Source organism: Mastacembelus armatus, chromosome 9 (assembly GCF_900324485.2).
Source record: "Mastacembelus armatus chromosome 9, fMasArm1.2, whole genome shotgun sequence".
Classification (NCBI taxonomy): Eukaryota; Metazoa; Chordata; class Actinopteri; order Synbranchiformes; family Mastacembelidae; genus Mastacembelus; species Mastacembelus armatus.
In genome coordinates, this window is record NC_046641.1 from 6,023,356 (window position 1) to 6,049,764 (window position 26,409).

The following is a 26,409-nucleotide window of genomic DNA, read 5'->3' on the forward strand; positions in this document are numbered from 1 at the left end:
AAGTGCTTCTTTCTTGGTGAATTACTCTGTGCAAACCGCACCTATCCATGTGACGCATCGCTTAGGACGCACAGACAGCCTCCGAACTGAACTGGGACTTAAAAGACACAGCAAATGCTTCAAAGGGAATTCAAAAAGCTACAAAGCTGCAAATGGTTTTGTGAATATTTGTGCATTTTGGCAAAGAGGTTTCTTGTGTGCAGGTCTTGTTGGTAGTTCTATTTACAGACTGTAAAGGTTGTCTGTTTTATGTCTGGCTGTGAGTCAAATTGCCACACAATATCACACATCACATGTCCTACTCTGAATGTCAAGCAATAAGCAAAAGAAAAAAAAATCACTTGTTCAATAGTTATATTGTAAAGGTAACTAGTTATGTGCTGATGTTTTTCTTGGTTGTCTTGGTTTCTCAAATTTAAGCAGACAGAATCCAGCACCACTGACCATGCTGGGAAACAGAGAGCACATATGGAAGATTTTCCCAGGACTTTGGCTCCTAGCATCATCGTCCAGACAGCAACAGCTGTGGTGTGTTTGTCCCCTCTGGCTCTGAAGGGGCCTGTGCTGTTTCCCACAATCCCCCTTTGCCTTGTCATAGCTGCTCACCAACCTCAACCCCCACCCCAGATGCAAGCCAACAGAGTCTTAGCCTTTTACTCACCATTACCTACTACTCAGTCTGACAGACAGGCCAGTAATGATTGTCGCATCAGATTAATGTCAGCGACCACTGGAAGTTTCTCCTAGGCTTTCTGCTGTCTGGGAAATTTGCCCATTTACACTAGGGATGTTACAGATGTGTGGGATGGGTCAGATTGCCAGAGTGGAAAGCCTCTGAGACGAGCTCTGTAGGCTTATGCAAAAAGACCTGCTAGCATGTCGGTGTTTCATCAACATCTGAGGGTCTCGTAATGAGAGGGGTTAAACAGGTATGGCTTACATCAGCTTTGGGAGGATGAGGATATGGTTATGAGCATGAAAAAAGAACTCATACTGCTGCAAATTATTAACAGCTGTTTCATCTTTGTGAAAGTAACCAATCAGACAGACATGAGACAACGAGCCACTAAGCATGCCCCATTTCCCCTACACAGAAGCTAAATTCATAGATGAAAACCAATGCAACCGCTAACAGCAAAGTCCACATAACCTGCAGATAAACTGCACTCTTCATTTTCCCTGCATGAGCACTCGGTCCCACCCATGAGTTTGAGTTTACGTCCATGGTGTTCATTTCATTCATTGACAAATATGGGAGCAAACCAAATTGTGGTGTGGTTAGTCAGAAGTGAAAGTATAATTTGAACCAATCACAGGAAATAACTTCAAAATGCAAAACTTGTTTTTATCCCTCTTGCTGCTTTAATCCCCAGTGGCCTGTTTGGATGTCAGGTTACTAAGACTCTGTCCACTAAACAAGCCCTGTGTGAGTCCATGTGACATTTACTCAAAAGACCTCGATCCCTCCTAATTGGACAGTAATGAAACCAAACCATTAAACAAACATGTCTATTCACAGGAATAATGCATGCTGCTATTGGGTTTTACATTCTGACCTGTAATTAAAACAATATGTCAATCAGATCATGCCGGAACGTAGTGCCAAAAGAAAACCTTCAGGCCTTATAAACATGCTGTATTAGACATGACAGGAAGGGCTATTGACCATGTCGACTTGGGGTCTGCCTGTCTGTGACACAAATTGGCATAACACCATCAGTTGGTCAGCTGAAGCCTGATGTCTGTTCTTTAAATGTAAATTACAGCTGAAGGCAGGCAGGTGACGATTGTCCCTCTTCACAGGCCATGGTGGGAGATAAACATTGTTTATCTTGTTTTCTCGGCAGCAAATTGAGGATTTGCGAACATGACCTTAATAAAGTGACACAATCAGGCATGGAGCAGGAGCTGGGCAACAAGCAGGTAATTTCATTATGACAGCAAAATGTAAGTGAGAAGCAGAATAGAAAATCACATTTGTTTCAGAAGCATCCAGCCATTAACAACACAGTGAGGGTTTGTGTGTGATTTAGTGCCAAACTCAAAGGGATGGTCACTTGGCAGGCAAACAATACTATAAAAAGGATATTCTTAGAAGTATGAATTTAAGTTTTACTAATATAACTTATGTAACTTAAATGAGTTGGATTGTACTTACTATAAACAAGCTAATGTACTAGCTACCCATAGAAACCATGTAGTTGCTCATATCTTAAACCCCTTACCTCACTAACACATCACTTCTACATATATATTTATCAACCTTTGTTTACTTGGACTCACAATTTAACTACAACTTTAAAATCAAAACATTAAATGGTCACAGCTAATTGGTCAGAAGCATTTCTGTCATAGTCACAGTTAATCAAGCTCTGCATCTTTGAAGTGGAAATGCTTGTTAGAAAGTGTGAGCTTAAGTAAACAAGTCAACAAAGCCCATTCACAGTGAATAAGTGAAAGATTTTTTGGTTATGTCTTAGAAAGTAAAAAGACATAAAGTACACATTGCAATGCAACAGAGAAAAAGGTCTCCCTAAAGTACATTATCAAGAACATTTGTTAATACATATTCATGCAGACAAATGAAAGCTAAATCCCTATTTGCAAAGTCATAGTCATAGCAGCAAGAGGCCTTTAGGTTTCATATCAATAAATGTTTCTTAGCTTTTCTTTTCCTAACCCAGATTTTACTCTATGTAGTTATATAGGATTTGCTTTGACAACTTACACTATGTAATTTACTAGGTCACAATATGTCTAAAAAACTCTGCTGGCACTGGGTGCTTCCATCCAGGGAGGATAGATATCATTGCTGTTCAGATATAGTTAGTGTAATGCATTTGCATAAACAGCATAAAAACATAACATAAAACATACATGCATTTATATGCCTTCATAATATTCTAATGACCACAGAAATCGTTTAACTAATGATGTAATTAGAGTAATTCAAACTGAATGAACTCAACATAAATTTCGGGCAGGACGCTCATGTCACGATTTCAACCACTGACTGCAACAACATGCATTTTGATTTGGCATTGTGAGCCACACATGATGCTCTGGAACAAATCTGAGCAAGCTTGGCACAAACTCTCCCTGAGCTCACAAACCTCTCTGGCAGAGCCTGATCTACACAACATTTAATGAATATGAACATGTCGATATAGGTGGAGGGTGGAGAGAGTCCATTATCATGAAGCAAACAGCAGTGTAGCAATGACAGTGCACAGGGCTGCTTTATGCATGAGTGGAGTGTGTATAGAAAATGTGACTAAAAATGACTCCTGACATCTGTGCCTGCCTGAACTATACCATTTTTCATTTATTTATTAGTTCTGGAGTTCATAGCATCTATAGGGGTTGTAACTCAAGTGGTAGCGGAAATATATTTAATAAGATTTTTATAAAGTGCTTCGTTCAAAGTGATATGAGTAATTGTTCTTAAGAAAAATAACTCAGATAATTGCTCTTCTAGTTTGACATGTTTGTTCTCAACACTAACTTAATGCTGATTGCAAGGCGTGCTATAGTTAGCAATAGAATAAAGCTTTCTATCTGACAAGCTGCACTGCACGAATGCTTTATATTGACATTATGTTTAGGCACTAATTTTGAGCCACATATTTACATTTTACATTGAGTATATATGTTGTATATGTTGAGTATATATGTTATATGTTAACAATGAGTTAATATACAATATATATAAATATTCCTATAATATCACACTTCATTTGGTAGTTTTGGTAGATACTGGCAGTGTAGACATATATTGTTCAGTTTGATTCCTATATCTGTTGCAGTTACCTTTGCATGTCAATAGATGGCATTGTATCCCTTAAAACTAAAATCATTTACTGGTCTCATCAAGTTCGCTTTTAGTTCAAGTCGTGTTTAACCCTGGAGTCTTTCTGTGTGGAGTTTGGAGTATGCATGGGTTTTCTAGGGGTAGTCCGGTTTCCTCCAACAGTCCAAAGACATTCGGGTTAGGTTAACTGGTGGCTCTAAATGCCTGCAGCTTGTCTGTCTCTATGTCCAGGGTGCACCCCGTCTCTCACCCAGTGTCAGCTGGGATTGACTGCAGCCCACCGCAACCCCTGATGGTCCATGACAAGCAGTACATATTGGAAGGATGGATCAGGTTCCTTGTTAACTTCTTCACTGTTGTTTCTTGAAGAATTAAAGGTGAATGGCTGACTTTGTAAAAACAGAAAAAGGCATTTGCATTAATTTCAAAATAATTGATCCAACTTAAGTTCTTCAAAGTTGACTCCAGGAAAGTTTAGCTGTTAGCAGCTAAATACACCATCCCATCTGGTCACTCCCCAAAGAACTAGAGTTAATACAGAAGAACAGGAGGAATGGTTACTCTCTGGAACAGTGATTAGTTTATTTCTGCAGAGACCAGGTACAAGCACAAAGTCATCACCTTAATGCTTCTGGGAGCATTTTTGTGATTATTTCAAAATTGTCTAAGACTAATTGCCAATATGCCTGACCGGTGACCTGAAAACTAAAGCCCTACAGACTTTTGGTCTTTAAAGAATGCTAGACCTCCTCTATTAACATTTTTATTACAGTTTTTTCTTTCATGCAACAAATAAACTAATTTAAGTGCATTTCATATGCTGACCTTGAGCAGGTGGTGAAGCATCTTTTCATCGTGATTATCTCTTTAGTTGTCATTTTGCATTAAAAATAACTGTTCCTAGAGGTGATCATTTCACCTCTGAACTTAGGCACGTCGAGAAAGCCAAGGTTCATATGGCTATCCATAAGTGCTCATTTCTCCCCTAATGCCACACATATACACAGCAAATATAGAAGTCGGGTAATTTCAGCAGCCTACTCACATAGTAACAATTTAAAGCTTTGTCACAAGTAGCGCAAATGTAAATATTTTTCATGATTTATATGTATGCCAACCCCTCCTGAAAGAGAAAAGGGTACCATTACTCTCATTCAGATAACCTCTATAAGTATTGCACACAAATATGTGACGTGTGATATCTGTGTGGCGATGGTGAAAATTAGGGAGTTTTATCTCAAATAAATCAGTGTGTGATGCTAAATGATTTGTGAATAACTCTACAACATCTGCGGATTACAGCTAATGGCACCATGTGGTTAAGCCTGTTAAACATGGCTATTATTCAGCACCACCAAGCAGCACACAGATATGTACAGTGCATGCCCCAGTGACTTTAGTGGGCCGCAAATGACCCACCAGCTTAAAGTGGCAGTGTTCAGCTCCCAGGTTCAATATTTATGAACTGTGGAGATATGAAGCATGCGATACTGAATAACAGCCGAGAAATATAGACGTGTACGCAGTGTGTACCCCTGACATATCACACCTGACATTTTTTCTGAGTTTATAACCTGCTCTCTGCTTTGCCCTTGACTTCAGCTCCACTCATCACATCGGCATTATTTAGTTGATTTAATCCGTCTGACCTTCAGTTTGCATTAAAAGTCAGGACATGCAGGTCTGGTAAACGCTAGAGGGCGACAACACAATATCCCCAGTATCGCGTACATTAGCAAAAGATTGACAGGTTGAGTAAACCAATGCTTTACTGGAAAATCTATTGATTATCCAATTGGGGTATCGGAGGGAAGATCCTATGCAGCCAGCCTTAGGAGCTGTAAATGGGATTAGTGCGCAGTTGTCCTTGCGGTAGTCCAGAGACTTATCGGTGATTGTATGTGAGTTTCGAGGCAGTATGTTTCATGAGACATTGTGTATGAATATGTACAATACAGTGTTGAGTTTTCTGTGCGTATATTCAGGTTATATTTATATGTTTTTGTCGCTGTTGGTCGTCAGTTCAGCCTCTGCCGTTTTTTTCAACACGTGTTGAGTTAGCTAGCTGTTAGCTTTAGCTAGCTGTTAGCTGTCGAGCTAGCATACAGCTACTGGGAATAAAATAAACTCATGTTTGAAGTTTAACGCTGTTGTTTGTGTTTATGTTTACTGTTAACTAATTAAATGCAGTTATTATGAGTATTTTATGTAGATATGACAAAGCCGGTGTCTGGGTGCAGTTAGCTAATGAAGGTTAGCGCCGTCTGACGTGAGACAGCCTGAACTTCATGCGGTGACTCGGCACAAAACTTATTTTTTATTTTTTAATTCCAGCTGCTCAGAGTTCAGGAGTTTTGTCAGTGTTGAACCTTTGTGGTGAAAGTTGGCCTTTAATACACCATATTTCCCCGTTTGTTAGGTGCACTGAAACGTAAAGGAAACGGGAGCTCAAATGATAACCTTTGACCTTTTCCACAGCAGACATTATTATTATTGTTTCATGTTTTAACAGCAGTACAACCACAGCTGTGATTGATGACAGTCATGTTAGATGCGTGCCATGTGCCATATGAGAGTCCTCTCCAGTTTCCTGGCATTTGCATTTGCACTATGTCACTGGAACCTTTTTTTGCTCTTTGCACACTAAATTAGTTCTCCTTACATTCTGTTTTTAAGTTGCACCTTTTGAAAAGTTCACTGGACTCATAAGTTTTCTGTAATTGTTAACTTCTTATTATCTGTGCACTGTTTACTCTTTGTAGCATTTATATTTACTGTTTAATTCTTGTAGCATTTGTATTTGTCTGTTTACACTGGAGTACCCCCCCCCCCCCCCCCCCCCCATGTGCACCCACATACACACACTTGGCAATAAAGCTGATTCTGAATGCAGCTTGGTGGACACTCAATAAAACCCAGCCACTGGTAGTGATGTTAGCTATATTTTTTCTTTTCCCACTAAAACAACTCCAACAATCTGCTGTAAGGAACATGTACTGAAGCTCCTGCTCGATCAGTGTCACTTATTAATTTATGTTTGGGAAGTTAAATCTGTGCCGTGCAGAGAAAAACAGTTATCTACAATTTATGCTGTTTGACACACTGAACTTTGGTAGTGCCATTATAAGTCTGGTGAGAAGTGGGAGTACTGTTAACCTTTGTGTCATGTGTTGTTTCCTACAGTTAACTATTTGCAGTGTCAGCTGGTAATAACAGAAGTTGTCTGAATGGATCCAAATCAGCCTCCTGACCGCAGTGGCATGACCGGCGTGCCTTTGATGGGGAGGGGAGTACTACAACATGAAGAGCCGCCTGTTGGACGTAGTAGAGGGCTGCTGCTCTTTACAGAAGGACCTGGTGTAGGACGAGCCAGGGGTTTACCTACTCCTGGTAATATCCCACAAGGACGAGGAGCAAGTCTGCCCATTACTGAACCTGTAGTTGGACGAGCTAGAGGGCTGCACGCGCTTCCTGGTGATGGAGGAGTTGGCCGAGCCAGAGGGCTGTTCTTTTCAGTAGCTGAACCAAAATTAGGGATGGCAAAAGGTACAGTCCTGCCTAGTGCAGAGCCACAGCATGTTCAGACACCTCCATGTGAAACCACAGCACAAGACCTAATACAAGAGATGCCAACCTCAGCGACGACAGAGGTTGGAACCAGAAATATGTCTAGACATGTGCACCATTTTCTTGTTCTGAGTTTACAAATATTATCATGCATTGAGAGCTGCTAAGGTTTTGTCTGCTTACAGGTGGACGTGCCTAGCCACAGCGAAGGATCAGCACTGGTCTCGATGTTCCGAGGAATGGGCATTGAGCCTTCAGTGACCTCATGGGGAAGAGGATCACTAGCACTGGGTCTGTGATTATAACTTGGATTTTATAGGAAATCGCTAAAAGGGGGGGGAGACTAATAGTTTATTGAGGATTGTTTATTATGAAAATATGTTTTTCTCCAACTTACTGTAGCTACACGTTTAACAAAGGCATGTGCTTCAACCAGCCTTGAAGAACTGACCAGTTCAGATTAACTGTTAAAACGGGTTTGACCGGTGTCATTGTGTGAGACACAAACTATAAGAATTCATTATTTATGTTGCAGGAAGGGGACCAATGGGAGATATTGGAGAGGTGAAGTTGCAGGGTGCCTTGCAGGGTGCCTCACTGGGTGTCATCAGCAGCCCAAAGAGTATCAGTCAATCTGAAGAAGTGGTGGGCAGGTTAGCAAGAATTATGTGTTAAATAACTGTGTTAGATGTTCTCAATCTTTTACTTAATTGTGTCATTCATAAAGATAGTGGTTGCGTAAGTATTTGGAAGAAACTCAAACTATATATTGAGTTGACTGCACCTGATAGACTGACAACTGTGTGCAGGACGTGTGACAGAGCTCCAGACTAACCAGTTGCACTGGTGCACCCAAATTTTTTTCACAGTGCTTTTAGCATCACAATTGTTGTACATTTAATGGACACATTTTTTGTCATTTTCCATAGAAAATAGTAATGGTGCAAATAAATGCTTGTCTTTTTGAACAACGACATAAATATTAAATTGAAAAAAGCAAAATTATTTCAACAGTAAAATTATGAAGTGCTTTGCTTGACAAAATGAAATGATCACACACTCCTTTGTGGAAATGTCGGTGTCCCCATCAATCATAAATGCCATGTACAAGTTATTGGACATTTCAACAGACATCTTGTTTGTATGGTGTCTGCAGTCACCTCAACAAACTGGGCGCAGACAGTATAGTTACTGTAGTTCAGGTTAATGTTCAGGTATTTTTCATTAGGATTATTGAATTTGAATTTAGTAAAAGGCAGTTCTTTTGCAACATTGTATGTGATGTTGAATTTAATTCTGAACTCTGTCTTCATTGCTGTGGTTTGCCACTGCCTGGCTCTGAAATGAGTGTCATGTCCACACACTTGAAACATAAGATTTGCGTTTTTGACACGTTTGTTTTTTTTTTGGTTTTTTTGTTTTTTTTTTTGATTTTTAAGTGTCTCAGTGCAGAACTTTAATGCAAAGGCTGTTGCCTGGCCACACAATATATGCAGTACACTAACATTGCTAATACCTTGTAATACCTCAATCAAAGGAGCTGTGTAAGCCAATCTTTAAGAAACTAATACATTTTTTGTTTATTTCCCTTTCTCTCTGGCTCAGTCTAATACCATTTCCTTTCCGATTCTGGGTCAGGGTTATGGGCGCTGTCGTTGAGTAGCAGCTAGGTCTTGATTTCAGACTCATTATCGATTTATCAGAACATGAAAGTCAGGGCCAATCAGAGAAGGAGGCCCACCTATACTGAGTTTTTATTTGCTCTTCAGCGAGGGAAAAAACTAATGGTGCAATCACACACACAGACCTATGAAATGTTAGGCATACCAGTGCAACTAAGGGGGAAAAAAATGTAGTCGCACTCAACAGATTTTTTTCTCTTTTTGCAACCAAATTAGTCACACTCTGGAGCCCTGTAGCATCTCTTTAGCTTCAGTTCTGTTGTCTTGGGATTTACAAATGCAATGCCCACTTTGCATGCTGGTCTGTGAGGTGCTGGTTTAACTGCACTGACGTAGACAAGGTGTCTGTAAGTGAAGTGGTGCATTTGTATGTGGGGCAAGTTTGACTTGTCAAGTGGACAGATATACTAACATATGCAGTTTCATGTAATGTTTTGCAATAAAGGATTTCCTCGTTTGATAATAAATAGTACTCTCCTTATCCCATAACTTTCGTTGATTGAAAATTAAGGCAACAGTTTGCAAAAACTGAAATGCAACTTTGGCTACTGTGGAATTTGACCTGTTACAGTTTTCGTGGCCAAGGTTTGTCCGCTCAGATGATGACGGGGCTTGGAAGAGCATCGATGCCACAACTTGGTGTAGGAAGAGGACGTCCTTTACTTCCGTCTTTTCTTCCAGGTCATGTTAAGGATCCAGGCTCTGAAACACAACCATCCCCATACACTCATCTGTCTGATACAGGTAAGGAAACTTTGGAAAATAATTCAGACAATTGTTGAAACATTACAAAAGACAAAATACTTCCCATTGCTTGGTTGGAGTGGATGTTTAAGCTTCATGAATGTTTTGAAAATATGTTAGCTTGAAAATTACAAAGTTTAGAATATTGTGCCAATTTTATTGCTGCCTCCGATGCTTTCTTGCATACGACATGTGCAAAAAGCATTTGTATTTCAACCCAATCTGTATGTCTGATCAAATGCTAATAATGTGAAGGAACCATGCCCACCACCCCAGGCGTCCTGGAGCTTTCTACTGTTGCACCAGCTAAGATAGAGGTGGAAATGGAGGAAATCCGGTGAATATGTTTTTCTTCATTGCATTTTCATAGCAATATCTTACTTTCAGAATATTTTGTAAGTAAATGACCTTTTATTGATCTAGAGCTAGCGATTACTAACCATATATTGCCTCAAGCTCCAAGCGTACAGTCTGTGTACATCAGCTGTTATTGGGCCTTTGCGTTTAATCCATCAGCTCTGATCTGTGCTAGATAACAGCAGGCTATGTCGAGAACACCGTTCACTTGAGGTTTACAGCAATAATATGTCTGAATGTGTAAGTTTGAGATTGAATGTGTCTTGCTGGCATGATCTTTTTGTGCATATGTATTCTCTGCTCAGTGAGCCACCTAAAAAGGCTGGAACAAAAGGAGCTCCTATAACTATTAGCTCAAACCACATCCAGATTCTCTGCAAGAATGAAGCTGTTTATCAGTACCATGTTACATTTACGTAAGTATCATATCATTCAGTTGTGTTGTATATTCAACAACCATTTCATGGAAAATACTTGTGTAAATTAATAAAGTGTAGCGTGTCAGGTTTTAGCCACCTTTCATTAATATGATCTTATGTTTATAATAAATTTAATTATTTAATTTTGAACCGTGACATGAAAAATGTGAACATGCAGAACCACAGCTAAAATTACCCTGAACCACCTCTGTTCCCACCAGCCATAAGGCCAACTCCAAAGCAGCTGATTGTTGAATCAATATTGTCAGTCGATACTGGTAATTGGGTCTGAAACATACTGTATGTATTTTTAGAAGTCATGTGTATGTCCAATTATTATCTTGTAGTCCAAATGTTGAATCGATGGGGATGCGTTTCGGCATGATGAAGGAGCACCGCTCGACCACAGGCGAAGTAGTGGCTTTTGATGGCTCCATACTCTACCTGCCTGTTAAGCTGAATGACGTAGGTATCACACTCAGTAGTTGTCACTAATCGACAAAACTTTGCTAACTGTTGGAGGACAGGTTTTGGTAGAAGCTTTGCCTGGAAAGCAGCCTCATTTGTTACCTTATAATTTAATGAGAGTGGTTTTGTCATTTTTAGTTGATCTGAATTATGGATGTAGAGTAGCGTTTTCTCAGACCAACTGAGGACTACAGTTTAAATCTGTTGTTGTTAATGCAGAACTATACAATTTAAAAAATGAGTATCTTTTATTTTTTCCATATTATTTTGATAACATGCAGGTGGTCGTTCTCAAGAGTTTGAGACGGACTGATAATGAAGAAATACAAATTAAAATCCAGATGACAAAGATTTTGCCACCAAACTCGGATCTATGCATTCCATTCTACAATGTAGTGCTCCGAAGGTATTTTATTTTATTTTTTTCTTATTATTTTTTTTTTTAAGTTTTTAAAAAGGTTTGTACATAAATTAACAAAATGAAACACACCTTTGTCAAAATGCAAAATGAAGATAGATGATTCATAAATCTAAACTAAAAATTGACGTCGCTGACTTTGATTAAAAATATTCTAGGGCTACAGCTATTGATCATTTCAGCAATTACTCGAGTAATGGATAAAATTGGCCTTTTGCCTTTTTAAACAATAATACTATTGTGTAAATAACATGTTACCTTAAAATGACCCTACCTTGTGATGGCTCCTCTGGGTGAGCCGGTCTGGTTCACAACCAGATGTTTTCTGTTCAGATGTTGAAGCATTGACGAAGTGTTGTTATATTATGCCAGTTCTACTTTACAATACACGCATTGCACCATGTTGTCATCTTTTTTACCTTTGAAATGATGGACATTTTCTGGCTTTTACGGACGGTTTCGCTATCTGTCTTAGCGCCAACTTTGAAATGCATTGTGCAACAGTAATTATGGAACAGTGATCCCCAGGTGAAGCAGGTTAGATAACATAAGTGATAGTAATTAAACGAATACTCAAGGCAAAGAATTTGCCTCAACGATTTTTTGTAACCTAATTAATCGATTTCTTCGAGTGTTCGCTGCAGCCGTAAGGTAATCTTCTACTTAACCAGTCAGGTTAATGAAGTAATGATATAATCCATGCCTAAAATCTCTTTTACTCATTATGCTGTTGGTTTAAAGGTAGAAAATGACCCAGTGTTGTTGTTTTTTGTTTTGTTTTAAGGGTAATGAAAATCATTGGACTGAAGCTGGTGGGGAGAAATCATTTCGATCCAGAAAGTGCAGTCATTGTTGGCAAACATCGGTGAGTAGTGAGTTATAGTTTACCATGCAAGGACAGGTACCAGCTAGCATAATGACAACTTTTGTCTATTCATTATCCTTTTCATCTGTTTTTACAGGCTTCAAGTCTGGCCAGGCTATTCAACCAGTATCAAGCGCACAGATGGAGGCTTGTATCTGTGTGTAGATGTGACTCACAAAGTCCTGCGAAATGACTCTGTGCTTGATATCATGTGAGTTCACACAGGAAAGGCCATAGATCATTTTTATATGTTGTGCATTTAGATATTTATTATTTGCAAGCTAATATTTACATGCAAAACTGTGTCATTTTTCTTTAAAAATATTTACCTTACACTTTTATTTTCCTGAAGCATTAGATGCTGAGTTGTCAATGCTACACAGAGGGTATCACAATCATTTTTTGTAAGTGATTACAATGATTAGTGCCATGTTTGGCTGGACACTCCTTACTAATCATTTTTTAGTCTTTGTATCCATATCATGTGAAAGACCCCTAGTGTGCCCTACAAATTCTGCCAAGCTCATTATTAAGCTTATTTTGAGCAGTGAACTGAGAGGAAATATGCTGGGTTTGGGGATGCTATTGAACACTGGGTACTTGGACATGCTCATACAAGTTTAAACATTGAAGATACATTGACCAAACCAGATTTCACCAGAGACAGAACTGTGAAAATCCTCATCTACTAGCTGAAAATGTGTTAGGTGGAAGAGAGAGGTGGGTTGGAGGGCAGTGATATTATTGGGTCTATACATTGTTTATGAACAGAAATAATCTTGTTATAGCTTGGCCTTTTGTGTTTAAACACCATAGGCAAAAACTGTGACCTTTGGTCCTTAATGTTTTTCAGGAACATACTGTACCAGCAGAGCAAGGAGAACTTCCAAGATGAATGCACCAAAGAACTGATAGGCAGCATCGTGATCACTCGCTACAACAACCGCACCTACTGCATTGATGACATAGACTGGAAAAAATCACCCAAAGACACCTTCACTTTGATGGATGGCACAACTACCACCTTTGTGGACTACTACAGGTGACACTGCTCTCTCTGTAAGCACAAAGCATGAAAGTATAGCAGGTGTTAGGCATGGGCATTTCAGACTAAAATACTGTTCAACATGCACTGGGAACTATTTGACAGTCACATGAAATATTTGAGTTTTTAATGAATTTTTTTTATGCATTTATTTTTATGACTGAGTACATGTGGTACATACATACATATATTTATATATTCATATATATATATATATATGTTATTGTGTTTGCACTGAAATGGTGGAAATTTCTCAAATTCTTATTAGAAGTCTTTATTATATCAGGCTGTAAAAATGTACATAGATACATTTGTTGTTATTCCTTTGCACCGGTTTCCATATTTTAACAGCAAGAACTATGGGATTACAATTAAAGAGATGGACCAACCTCTGCTCTTGCATCGGCCAAAGGAGAGGCTCAAGCCAGGAGGGAAGGTAAAACCTCTCAAGAGATGAGCCAAGTGTCATCTAACACTAGTGACTACTCCACAGAATTTTTCTTAATATACACATATACGTTGCTTCGCTATATAAGTTGCAGCACAAGCCAGAGATGTGAAAAAAATTGCATTGGTTGTGTTTACAAAGAAAAGCTGTAGAATGTGAAAGACTCCAGAAGAAGCAAAAAATACCAAGAAGAAATTACATCACTAATATTGTATATGACTAGTGAACATTTGACAGTGTACATTATTTTGTTATATATTGCAGCAAGTAATTACTGGAGAGATCCTTTTAGTGCCAGAGCTGTCCTTCATGACAGGTATCCCTGAGAAAATGAGGAGGGACTTCAAAGCTATGAAGGTAAGTTTGATGTGTTGTCACCATGGTTCTTTTCCTGTTAGTCTGAATTTATACCTTTAAACCACAGGAAGCAGTTATTAAGACTAGATGGTGTTAGAATATGGAACACAATACATTTTAATAATATACTAGTACATTTTGAAAGCAGGCAAGGGGGTGTTTTTAATGATAGACAGCTACAATAGTCACACTACAAGGTTCACACTAATGTGAGCAATCTGTACTTTGGATCGTTTGCTTCACACCACAGTGAGACTCAGAGTGACAGTATGGACTGTCAGATCTGCTCTGTAATACTCGATATCCACTGGGCTGGAATTATTAAGTCTCACCAAAATGGCTGTTTTTAAGTTTGTACGTTTTAATTATTGTCTTAACAGTAACATCTGAGCAAGTTTAAAGAGGTGAAAACTAACCAGGCACTGTTGAATTAGCTCAAAGGACAACCAACAGCATGACGGACTGCTACATTTTACTGCCTAAAAAGGCTAACATGATTATTTTTTTCTCTTTGTAAACAAGCCTTTCTGATCATCATTTCTGAGACAATTGTTAAAATTTAGCTGGTAGTAGTTAAGGATAAATTAATCTTAGTTGGAAAAAGCATCATCTGCAACCACAGAAACAGGTAGACTGCCATCTTAAATGCAAAGTGTCAAAACATCTAGAAACACTCAACATTACGTCGAGTTGCCCTGACTTAGCTTCTACATAACTTCACTCAGACAACTGAAAATCTTTACAAAGTGTGGAAGTGTATAAAACAAAAAAAATCACCTTTAAAAACGTGTATAGATATTGGTAAGGAAAAAACCTGCAGAAACCCTGAACCCACAGTCAAAGTGTCTTTCTCATATATTATAGGACTTGACAATGCACATCAACGTGAGTGGTCAGCAGCATGCTGAGTCAGTAAAACAACTTCTGAAGATCATCAATGCCAACTCTGAGAGTGTAAAGGAGCTTAGCCAGTGGGGTCTGGAGATTGGTTTAGAAATCATAAAGGTGAGACCCTGTTGTTTATGATCAGGTTATTTGTAAATTCAATATTTAATATATATATTAAAAAAAACTTATCTTCTTTGTGTTGCCCCACCCATTATTTTATTCTATGCATTAAAATGTCAAAGCTGAGAATCACAAATTTCAAATGCCCTGAAAGTCCTCACAAATCCAGATCATCAAGCAAATTGTAATACTACACAAAGATAACTTGAGTAAATAGAAAATACAGTTATTAAATGATGATTTCATTTATTGAGGGAGAAAAAAGCTGCACTGTATGTCAAATATTTAAGTGCTGCCAGACTGTCTGACAGGTGCATTGTGCTGGAGGTGGATGGGAAGAAACTATATTGTGGTGTTAATTTTTTTGTTTTGCTCCTGATTTTTGTTTCATTTGACTTGTCCATTTTTCTTATCACAGTTTCTTTTATTTTGTGTGTTCGTTTCTACTGTTGCAGATAAATGGTAGAACTCTGCCCCTTGAAACCATCTGTCTGCAGTCTTCATGCTTTGCCACCACTGCTGATGCATCCTGGTCCAGAGAGATTGTCAGAGATGCTTCCATCAGCTCTGTGAGTTTTGAAGATAAATCTCTGGTTGATTCATATAATTAAGGTATAACACAACACTAGAAAGTCAAGAAGTTGCAGCTGTTTTTACACCTTGATGTGCTAGTGATATGTGTTGGCTTAATTCTGAAACAGTGTGTTTAATAATGGTGGCCGCAGTTTCCATCTGCCCTCCTCAAGCATCAGTTTGTAACCACATTAGTTTGCCTTGTGTCAAGAATGACTGATGTATTACTTTGTTTCTTCACTAACTGACCCATCTTTCCTTAGATTCCCTTGAACACTTGGGCCATTTTCTACCCTCAGCGCTGTGCTGAGCAGGCTAAAGAGCTGGTTTCCACCTTTAACAAGGTGGCCAGGCCTATGGGGCTACAACTGGACCGACCCATTACCGTGGAACTGAGGGATGATCGTACAGAAACTTATGTGAAGAGCATCCACTCTCACCTCAGTAGTAAGGTATGGCATTAAAATTTAGACTACTGGCTTAGCAAAGTAATATAATTCCACTTGCCATATAGAATTTATAGCTTACGTGTTTTTTTTGTGTCCTCCAAACTTCCTCCAAGATGAAGGTGTATTGTGGCCTACACAGATATTCTGGCCTTGTCTGATAAGTTGTAGCTGGTGTAGTTTATAGATGACATCCAGTGAAATAAAGAAATTAGTTTCCTGTAAAAACAGAAAAGTGATTAACTAGTGTTAATTAGTGTATAGATACAGTGGGTACGGAAAGTATTCAGACCCCTTTAAATTTTTCATTCGTTGTGTCATTGCAGCCATTTGCCAAAATCAAAAAAGTTCATTTTATTTCTCATTAATGTACACTCAGCACCCCATCTTGACAGAAAAAAACAGAAATGTAGAAATTTTTGCACATTTATTTAAAAAGAAAAACTGAAATATCACATGGTCATAAGTATTCAGACCCTTTGCAGTGACACTCATATTTAACTCACATGCTGTCCATTTCTTCTGATCCTCCTTGAGATGGTTCTGCTCCTTCATTGGAGTCCAGCTGTGTTTAATTAAACTGATTGGACTTGATTAGGAAAGGCACACACCTGTCTATATAAGACCTTACAGCTCACAGTGCATGTCAGAGCAAATGAGAATCATGAGGTCGAAGGAACTGCCCAAGGAGCTCAGAGACAGAATTGTGGCAAGGCACAGATCTGGCCAAGGTTACAAAAGAATTTCTGCAGCACTCAAAGTTCCTAAGAGCACAGTGGCCTCCATAATCCTCAAATGGAAAAAGTTTGGGACGACCAGAACTCTTCCTAGACCTGGCCATCCAGCCAAACTGAGCAATCGTGGGAGAAGAGCCTTGGTGAGAGAGGTAAAGAAGAACCCAAAGATCACTGTGGCTGAGCTCCAGAGATGCAGTAGGGAGATGGGAGAAAGTTCCACAAAGTCAACTATCACTGCAGCCCTCCACCAGTCTGGGCTTTATGGCAGAGTGGCCCGACGGAAGCCTCTCCTCAGTGCAAGACACATGAAAGCCTGCATAGAGTTTGCCAAAAAACACATGAAGGACTCCCAGACTATGAGAAATAAGATTCTCTGGTCTGATGAGACCAAGATTGAACTTTTTGGCGTTAATTCTAAGCGGTATGTGTGGAGAAAACCAGGCACTGCTCATCACCTGCCCAATACAATCCCTACAGTGAAACATGGTGGTGGGAGCATCATGTTGTGGGGGTGTTTTTCAGCTGCAGGGACAGGACGACTGGTTGCAATTGAAGGAAAGATGAATGTGGCCAAGTACAGAGATATCCTGGAAGAAAACCTCTTCCAGGGTGCTCAGGACCTCAGACTGGGCCGAAGGTTCACCTTTCAACAGGACAACGACCCTAAGCACACAGCTAAAATAACAAAGGAGTGGCTTCGGAACAACTCTGTGACCGTTCTTGACTGGCCCAGCCAGAGCCCTGACCTAAACCCAATTGAGCATCTCTGGAGAGACCTGAAAATGGCTGTCCACCAACGTTCACCGTCCAACCTGACAGAACTGGAGAGGATCTGCAAGGAAGAATGGCAGAGGATCCCCAAATCCAGGTGTGAAAAACTTGTTGCATCATTCCCAAGAAGACTCATGGCTGTACTAGCTCAAAAGGGTGCTTCTACTCAATACTGAGCACAGGGTCTGAATACTTATGACCATGTGATATTTCAGTTTTTCTTTTTTAATAAATTTGCAAAAATTTCTACATTTCTGGTTTTTTCTGTCAAGATGGGGTGCTGAGTGTACATTAATGAGAAATAAAATGAACTTTTTTGATTTTGGCAAATGGCTGCAATGACACAAAGAGTGAAAAATTTAAAGGGGTCTGAATACTTTCCGTACCCACTGTATATGTAAATACTCTCCTCCATGCATTCACAAACATCTGATTTTTTGACTAAATTGCACTTGCTGGAATCTAAAAACTCACCTCTTTTTGTTTAACTCTGTAACAGATGTTGCTGCAGGAACTAGACCTCAAAATGATGTTTCATGTTTGGTTGCCTATGGCAACCTGTGCAAATGGTAATTGTCAGGTGCTGAATTGCTTGCATGTTTTAGCTAATTTATTACCAATTTTTTTGACCTTACCACTAATAACAGCTCCCTGAAAAAAACAGTACAAAATATTATTAAATTGTGAGCATTCTTTACGCAGTATCATTCTTTGTCATTAAGTTGAAGGATTTGATGTTTAGCACAAAGAAATTAACAGCTGCACAAGTTTTGTGATCATGTAGAAATGTTGACTGTGTCTGGAACCACTAAACCAGCACTTTTTACTGTGTGATGTTCTGTTTTTTTTCTTTCCTTTTTTTATCTCTTTGCAGCCCAATATGCAGCTTGTAGTGTGCATCATGGTTGGCAACAGAGACGATCTCTACAGTGCTATCAAGAAGCTCTGCTGTCTGAAAGATCCCATTCCGTCTCAGGTTTGTAATGTTTGTACATGGCTGTTTAAGAACTAAATGGGGGTACATATTGTCCTGATCATAAGTCGCACTTTTTGTCTCTGGCTTGTCATGCAACATATATATCAAAACAACTTATACGTGTATATTTGCAATAAATTTGTTGAGGAGTCACTAGTGTTAGATGGCACCCTTGACTCAATTGAAGATAGTGTGCCACTGAAAAAGTAAAAATCCTTGTGTTCATCCCAAACTTTAAACTTCCTGTGTAACACAAGTGACCAAAAGTAAGAGCTATACTGCAGATTTCAAAGTGCAGATAAAGTTTTTAGTCGAAACAATGTTTGGAGTGAATGTCTGCATTCAGACAACCTGAGAGTGGAGGACCTGCCTAGTCTACATTCATCATAGACTAACTTAGACTATATTATAATTAGACTGACTTATAGTATAGAAAATATAGTGTGTTTTTTGACCAGGCAAAATAATTTCTTCGTCAAATATTTTCTCGTAGTTCAAATGAAAAAGTTTGTGGGGTTTTTTTGTTTTGTTTTTTTGTTTCTCATCAGGCTATCAATGTCCGGACAATTGCCCAGCAACAGAAGTTGAGGAGTGTTGCTCAAAAGATACTCCTGCAGATAAACAGCAAGTTAGGAGGAGAGCTGTGGACTGTCAGTGTACCTCTGGTGAGTATCATGTCTTTCAAGCGCGGGAAGAGAAGACAACACCTCACCTATTGGGACTGTATGACTTACTAAAAATGTATTAAATGTAGTGGGTACAATTATTTAAGAAGAATATTTCCAGGAAAAAAGGTACATCTGTAATATTAGAACAACACAACAATTACACAGATTTGTTTGAAAATAAAAGGGCATAGTGCAGGGCGGTGTTTGTGATATAAATTTATAACATACCTCAATACCGGTTTACGTTGCTTACACAAGGGTTGGAACACGGCGCGAAACAACACTGTTTGAGAGGGGGCCCATTTCACTGTTGCACTGCTAAACACGCATGATGGGGGCATAGTTGTATGTGTGACAGTGAAGATGGTGAGGACAGACGAGAAAACTGTGAGACAAGAAAAATTCAGAAACTGACACAGCTGACACAGAAGAACTTGTCCCAAAAAGAGAAGCTGTGTCTGTTGTTTGGAGGTACTTTGGTAAAAAATCCGACAAATGTCGGAAATGTTGTCTGGCTAAAGTTGTCGCCCGAGGCAGCAACACAAGCAATTTGCTCCTCCACCTTAGCCGCAAGCATATCCGGTCATGCTGGGAAAAAACATACCGTAATATACCATGAAATCAGTACAATTCTGAAAAATATTGGTCATACCACTCAGCACTAAAAAGGCATTAATGCTAGCTTATTGCAACTAATGGAAGAGTAATGAACCTATCTCTCACTTGAATAGAAACACTTGATGGTTGTTGGAGTTGATGTCCACCATGACAGTAGCAAGGCACATCAGTCAGTCATGGGTTTTGTCGCAAGTATGAACAGGTAAACTTATCTCGTGTACTTTTGAAGTATGCAAGTTTAGTTGCATTTTTTTGCATCGAGTGACATGGAGCACATTATTCCTTTAAGTTAAACTGTCCCAGTGTTGCCCAGTGCACAAAATGGAGTCACTTCTTGTATTATGAGACTGGCAGATTTTACAAAATAACCATGTAGATCATGATTTGTATGCAACATATAATAGAAATTCATGTGCATTTTTTTCTTTTGCAGCTCACTGACCCGCTGGTACTCCAGAGTAACTTTCCAGGCTCCCAGTGAGGAACTGATTGGTGGCTTCTGTGCTTGTCTATTGGCTGCACTACAAAAGTACTATGAGGTGAATTGCATTCACAGTGCTTTGCTTTCTCCAGCCCCTTCCGATTTTTAGTGTCTTCAAACTAATAGTTTTTCCTTTGTGCAAAATTAAGACATACGTGTGTTTTGCTCCAAGCACTCTCCTTTTCCAATAATTAAACTTCTTTTTAGTGGCCAGCAAGGTTGTTAACCCTCTGGGGTCTGAGGGGGTTTTTGGGGCCTGGACAAATTTTGACATGTCCTGACATTTGTGCTTTTTTCAGTGTTTTTTAAACATTTTAATGTCTAAAGTCTAATAACACTGTAATCAGCACAAAATTGGCTACAATAATATGTGGGCATCAAGTTTATACATTATTGTGTTTTTGAGAAAAAAGTGTTTATGCATGGTTAGTGAAAAACTACAATTTTTTACTCACTGAAATAAGACCATAAAACACAAACAGAACATTGGTTCACAATACTTTGGAGACCAGCATGTTGTAGGCTAAAGTGTTTACTTCAGAGTGCTGTGAATATCATCTTGTTCACACATTCACAGAAAACAATACACTGATTTAAATTTTCTAAGACACTTTTTGTCCAGAAAGGCCATATGCAAGAGGGTGTGTCTGAGGATGAATAGTCATGTGATTTACCTGAGAACACAAAAGACGCACTGAACGTCCAGACAAAGGCGCGCATAATGAGCCTTTCAGTCAATGCAGATGGGACGGATTAGTGCTGTACAATACAACACAATGAGGAGCAAACGATCCTCATTTGAGTTAAAATCAGTGTTTTTACTCTGAGGACAAGCTAAACTATTTGTCTCTGTGTGGAATGTAAGGAGCGCCGCTTCACGTGCGTAACGCGCCATCATCCAAACGCGCCGAAAAAGTGAGTAAATTCTATGATGAAGTTTGATATTTTCTGTCATTTCTCGGGGGCGTGCACATATTTACCTGGTTCACCTGAGATTATTTACATGTGAACAGTGGACAGTGTACAAGGCGGGACCGCATTACCTGTAATGAGGTGAGACAGGAAAAAACGGACTTCTCCTTACGTTCATACGGATTAAATAAAAAGTGATGATTTGTTTTTGACTTGAATTGTTTCACTCAAAAGAAAACATTTCAAGCTTTCTAGCCATATAATTCTTATTTTTATGAGCCAAGTATTCGCTGAGATTCTGGTTGTTTTATTTACGCGTCTGTGAAGAGAAATGGCAGAGACAGAAAAGTCCGAGAGCGCACCCTGTCGGCTTTCTTTATTTAAAAAAAGCACAACGTTTTGTTGTTATTATGATGGTATACCACTAAAACTAGACCCTTTACAGATTTGAATGATATACTTATTTTATCTGTACGATCAGAATTGACGGAGTAATTTAAGTTTGTTTCGGCCTTATCAGAAAAAGATGCGTCAAAACGCGCCGGCGCTTGCGTCGACCCCAGAGGGTTAAGTAGGAGGTTTTCCAGCATCCAGCAATCCCACTTCTCTAGTTGAATCCCCTCCTTACCTACAGTTAATGATTACAGATGACTAGTACCTTCTCGCCTTCACCTTCTGTTCTTGCAGCAGGTTCAGTGTCATGATAAAAATGTTCACGCAATCTGTCATGTTATCTGGATAATGAATATATATGTATTTTGGGTAGATTTTTTGACCCGAATTTTTCCCTCAGAGACTAATAAAATTTATCGTATTTTATGTAATATTTTGCAGGTGTAGATGCACACAGTAAATATTGGGATCTGAATGAAAATTGCCTAACTAGTTTAATTTTGCACATGTGATGTAGCATTTATGTATGTTCCACTGTACAGGTGAACCACAATTTGCCAGAGAAGATTGTGGTGTATCGTGATGGTGTGTCAGACGGCCAGCTGAAGGTGGTGGAGCAGTATGAGATACCACAGATGATCAAATGCTTTGAGAATTTCCCCAGCTATGAGCCCAAGCTGGTCTTCATTGTGGTTCAAAAGCGCATCAAAACCACTCTCTACGCATGGAACGCAAACAGCATTGAGTCTCCTCCACCGGGAACCGTTGTGGACCACACCCTGACTCAAAAAGAATGGTCAGTCTTAGTTTATCCAAGGGAATGATTTGTCAGCAGATTGTCGTAAGTCGTCTTATTCCAGTTTTAATCTTATTGTGCAATTGCAAAATATACACAGGATTTTAAAACTCCAACTTTGCAAATGATTCTCAGCAATTCAATGTGTTATGTGTTAATGTGAACACACCTCCATGGTACTCCTGAATACAATGGTCAGAGACAGTTCTCTGACTGTGGTACAATTTGTATGCAATCAAATGTAATACAGGTACAGAATTCATATGAGTATACTTTGCTAAGTATCATTATTTTTTTTTTTTACATGTTTTCTGTGAGCAGGTTAGTAGAAGAGTACTGATTTTAATCCTTGTTTCCCTGAATATATCCAGAGGCAGCAGCACCCTCTCCTGGCAACAGTAGAAAATTATTGCACTGAGATGAGGAAACTATCAAATTAGCTGGTGGCTGTTTCTAAATTTAAAGTGTGTCTTCCCCCTGCCCCATTCAGGGTGGATTTCTACCTCATGGCCCATCACATTCGCCAGGGCTGTGGACTTCCTACACGCTACATCTCTTTGTACAACACTACAAACTTGACACCAGACCATTTGCAAAGGTACTGATAATCTTTTTTTTATTTTATTTTACATTATTCTGGTGACTGGTACACATTTATACAACATTAATTCAGCATAAGTTCTCTGAATGAGTAATGGGCATATAACTTTTTGGCAGCTGGTAAATACTTTACCCTGGAACCCTAGTGAGCAATAGCAACAGTATTAGAGGATGCATGTTCAATTTAATGTCTAGTATGAACATCAGGCTCATAAACTCAAAACAGCTGACCTCTAACCTAAATGAAGCTGGAATTTATTTTTTTTGGACTGTTGTATTAAACTGCATTAGTTAAAGCTAGATTTATCTAATCAACTGCAAACTAACAATGTTCAGTGGAAAGCTGTATAAATGATAAAGAATGACTGTCACATATACAGTATTGTTCAAAATAATAGCAGTACAATGTGACTAACGGGAATAATCCAGGTTTTTAGTATATTTATTTATTGCTACATGGCAAACAAGTTACCAGTAGGTGCAGTAGATTCTCAGAAAACAAACAAGACCCAGCATTCATGATATGCACACTCTTAAGGCTGTGCAATTGGGCAATTAGTTGAAAGGGGTGTGTTAAAAAAAAATAGCAGTGTGGCATTCAATCAGTGAGGTCATCAATTTTGTGAAGAAACAGGTGTGAATCAGGTGGCCCCTATTTAAGGAGGAAGCCAGCACTTGTTGAGCATGCATTTGGAAGCCTGAGGAAAATGGGTCGTTCAAGACATTGTTCAGAAGAACAGCGTACTTTGATTAAAAAGTTGATTGGAGAGGGGAAAACCTATAAAGAGGTGCAAAAAATTATAGGCTGTTCAGCTAAAATGATCTCCAATGCCTTAAAATGGAGGGCAAAACCAGAGAGACATGGAAGAAAACGGAAGACGACCATCAAAATGGATCGAAGAATAACCAGAATGGCAAAGGCTCAGCCAATGATCAGCTCCAGGATGATCAAAGACAGTCTGGAGTTACCTGTAAATACTGAGACAGTTAGAAGACGTCTGTGTGAAGCTAACCTATTTTCAAGAATCCCCCGCAAAGTCCCTCTGTTAAGGAAAAAAAAAAAAAAAAAATGCATGTGCAGAAGAGGTTACAATTTGCCAAAGAACACATCAACTGGCCTAAAGAGAAATGGAGGAACATTGTGTGGACTGATGAGAGTAAAATTGTTCTTTTTGGGTCCAAGGGCCATAGACAGTTTGTGAGACGACCCCCAAACTCTGAATTCAAGCCACAGTACACAGTGAAGACAGTGAAGCATGGTGGTGCAAGCATCATGATATGGGCATGTTTCTCCTACTATGGTGTTGGGCCTATTTATCATACCAGGGATCATGGATCAGTTGGCATATGTCAAAATACTTAAAGAGGTCATGTTGCCTTATGCTGAAGAGGACATGCCCTTGAAATGGTTGTTTCAACAAGACAATGACCCCAAACACACTAGTAAACGAGCAAAGTCTTGGTTCCAAACCAACAAAATTAATGTTATGCAGTGGCCAGCCCAATCCCCGGACCTTAATCCAATCGAAAACTTGTGAGCATCAAAAATGCTGTTTCTGAAGCAAAACCAAGAAATGTAAATGAATTGTTGAATGTTGTTAAAGAATCAGGGAGTGGAATAACAGCTGAAAGGTGCCACAAGTTGGTTGACTCCATGCCACACAGATGTGAAGCAGTTACAAAAAACTGTGGTCATACAACTAAATATTAGTTTAGTGATTCACAGGACTGCTAAATCCTAGAAACAAAAACGTTTGTACAAAATAGTTTCGAGTTTGTACAGTCAACGGCAGACACTGCTATTTTTTTTTTAACACACTATTTTAACACACTATTTTCAGCTAGTTGCCCAATTGCACAGCCTTAAGAGTGTGCATATCATGAATGCTGGGTCTTGTTTGTTTTCTGAGAATCTACTGCACCTACTGGTAACTTGTTTGGCATGTAGTAATAGAAACTATACTAAAAACCTGGATTATTCTGGTTAGTCACATTGTACTGCTATTATTTTGAACAATACTGTAGAACAAAAATAATATATGATCATATCATAACACTTAAAAATCACAAAATACAGCCTGAAAACATATCTCAGACTTTCTAGTGTGTCTTGCAAGTCTATTGTTATTACTATACATCTTCAGCCAGATGAAAAAAAGATTTGTTTGGTCAAAACAGATATAATATTATTGCTTTTGTCCCACAATCAGGCTGACTTTCAAGATGTGCCATTTATACTGGAACTGGCCCGGCACAATTCGTGTTCCAGCACCGTGCAAGTATGCACACAAACTGGCTTTTCTATCTGGCCAGTACCTCCACTCTGAGCCAGCCATTCAACTGTCAGACAAGCTGTTCTTCCTTTAAAAATAAGAGATCTTTACATTTTCTGTGAGACAGCTATATATTTTTGCTGTGTTCTCTTCATGTTTATAAGAATAGTTAAACATTGTAAACATTGTTTCACACACATCACAGAATGTAAAGTATAGAAGTTTTATCTAATAAAGTTGGGAAGATCCCATTAGTTTGTCTTTTGTCACTTTATGTGGTGTTTATTTCTTCTTATTCTTGGAAGACCCTAATTTTTAAAAGATGCAGGGCAATGCAAATCACGTGTGACTCACTCCTAAGCTATCATTAATTTGCTGGGCCAAGTCCTCGGAGCTTGGAGAAGGGCATTAAGTGCTCACCCTTTGACACAGTTTGTTTTCAGAGGGAGCATGGTGGAAGTTGTAGGGATGATGCCAGGATGTGTCAGGTGATGGGACCATGAATGTCTCACTTACTTTCCCATGAACTGTGTGTCCTGATTTCATTTTAGCTCAACCACAGTAGGCACAACTGAAATAATCATGACAGTGTATCACATTTCTTTATAGAATTAGAGATTTCCAACTAATTCTTTTAATACTGGGAGTGACAATCCTGTGCACAAAAAGAAGTTTGGTTCCAGGACAAGTCAAGGTTGTAGATAACGTGCTACAGATCAATGGATCCAGGTGTGGAGATGAGGAATCCTGTTAAAATATCCCATTAAAGACCTAGATTTGGAATTAGACCAGAAATAAAAACAGCTTAAACAGCCTTAGTATTAAGCAGGTCTGAAAGGCACATAAAATTTATTTTGGTCGGACTGCTGAACAGCAGTATTGATAAAACCAATATAGACTCTTACTGTAGTAACATATCCCAAGCTGGAAGGGAGCAGGGATTGGGGTTTATTCTGTCAGACAGGAAACCGGGACC

General features: G+C 39.0%; 1 protein-coding gene across 1 annotated transcript; it reads left to right on the top strand.

Annotated features, from left to right (window-relative positions):
- Window positions 1-7,038: 7,038 nt before the first annotated feature.
- piwil2 (piwi-like RNA-mediated gene silencing 2) lies at window positions 7,039-25,527 on the top strand. The gene is made up of 24 exons (XM_026321677.1): window positions 7,039-7,461; window positions 7,564-7,669; window positions 7,914-8,031; window positions 9,506-9,514; window positions 9,632-9,804; window positions 10,060-10,141; window positions 10,467-10,577; window positions 10,928-11,045; window positions 11,330-11,454; window positions 12,251-12,331; window positions 12,429-12,542; window positions 13,185-13,373; window positions 13,728-13,812; window positions 14,089-14,181; window positions 15,046-15,186; window positions 15,645-15,758; window positions 16,026-16,214; window positions 18,591-18,692; window positions 19,241-19,357; window positions 20,092-20,180; window positions 20,412-20,517; window positions 22,307-22,560; window positions 23,051-23,158; window positions 25,371-25,527. Exons 1-24 carry the CDS (start codon window positions 7,039-7,041, stop codon window positions 25,525-25,527), a joined length of 3,204 nt encoding a protein of 1,067 aa, XP_026177462.1.
- Window positions 25,528-26,409: the final 882 nt, after the last annotated feature.

What these genes read in the sequence shown, in the direction of transcription:
- piwil2 (XM_026321677.1), top strand. Translation starts at nt 7,039, where the DNA reads ATGGATCCAAATCAGCCTCCTGACCGCAGTGGCATGACCGGCGTGCCT. An exon ending in TGCCTGTTAAGCTGAATGAC is followed by an intron (nt 11,046 to 11,329) that starts GTAGGTATCACA and finishes GATAACATGCAG; the next exon opens with GTGGTCGTTCTCAAGAGTTT. An exon ending in GGGACTTCAAAGCTATGAAG is followed by an intron (nt 14,182 to 15,045) that starts GTAAGTTTGATG and finishes CATATATTATAG; the next exon opens with GACTTGACAATGCACATCAA.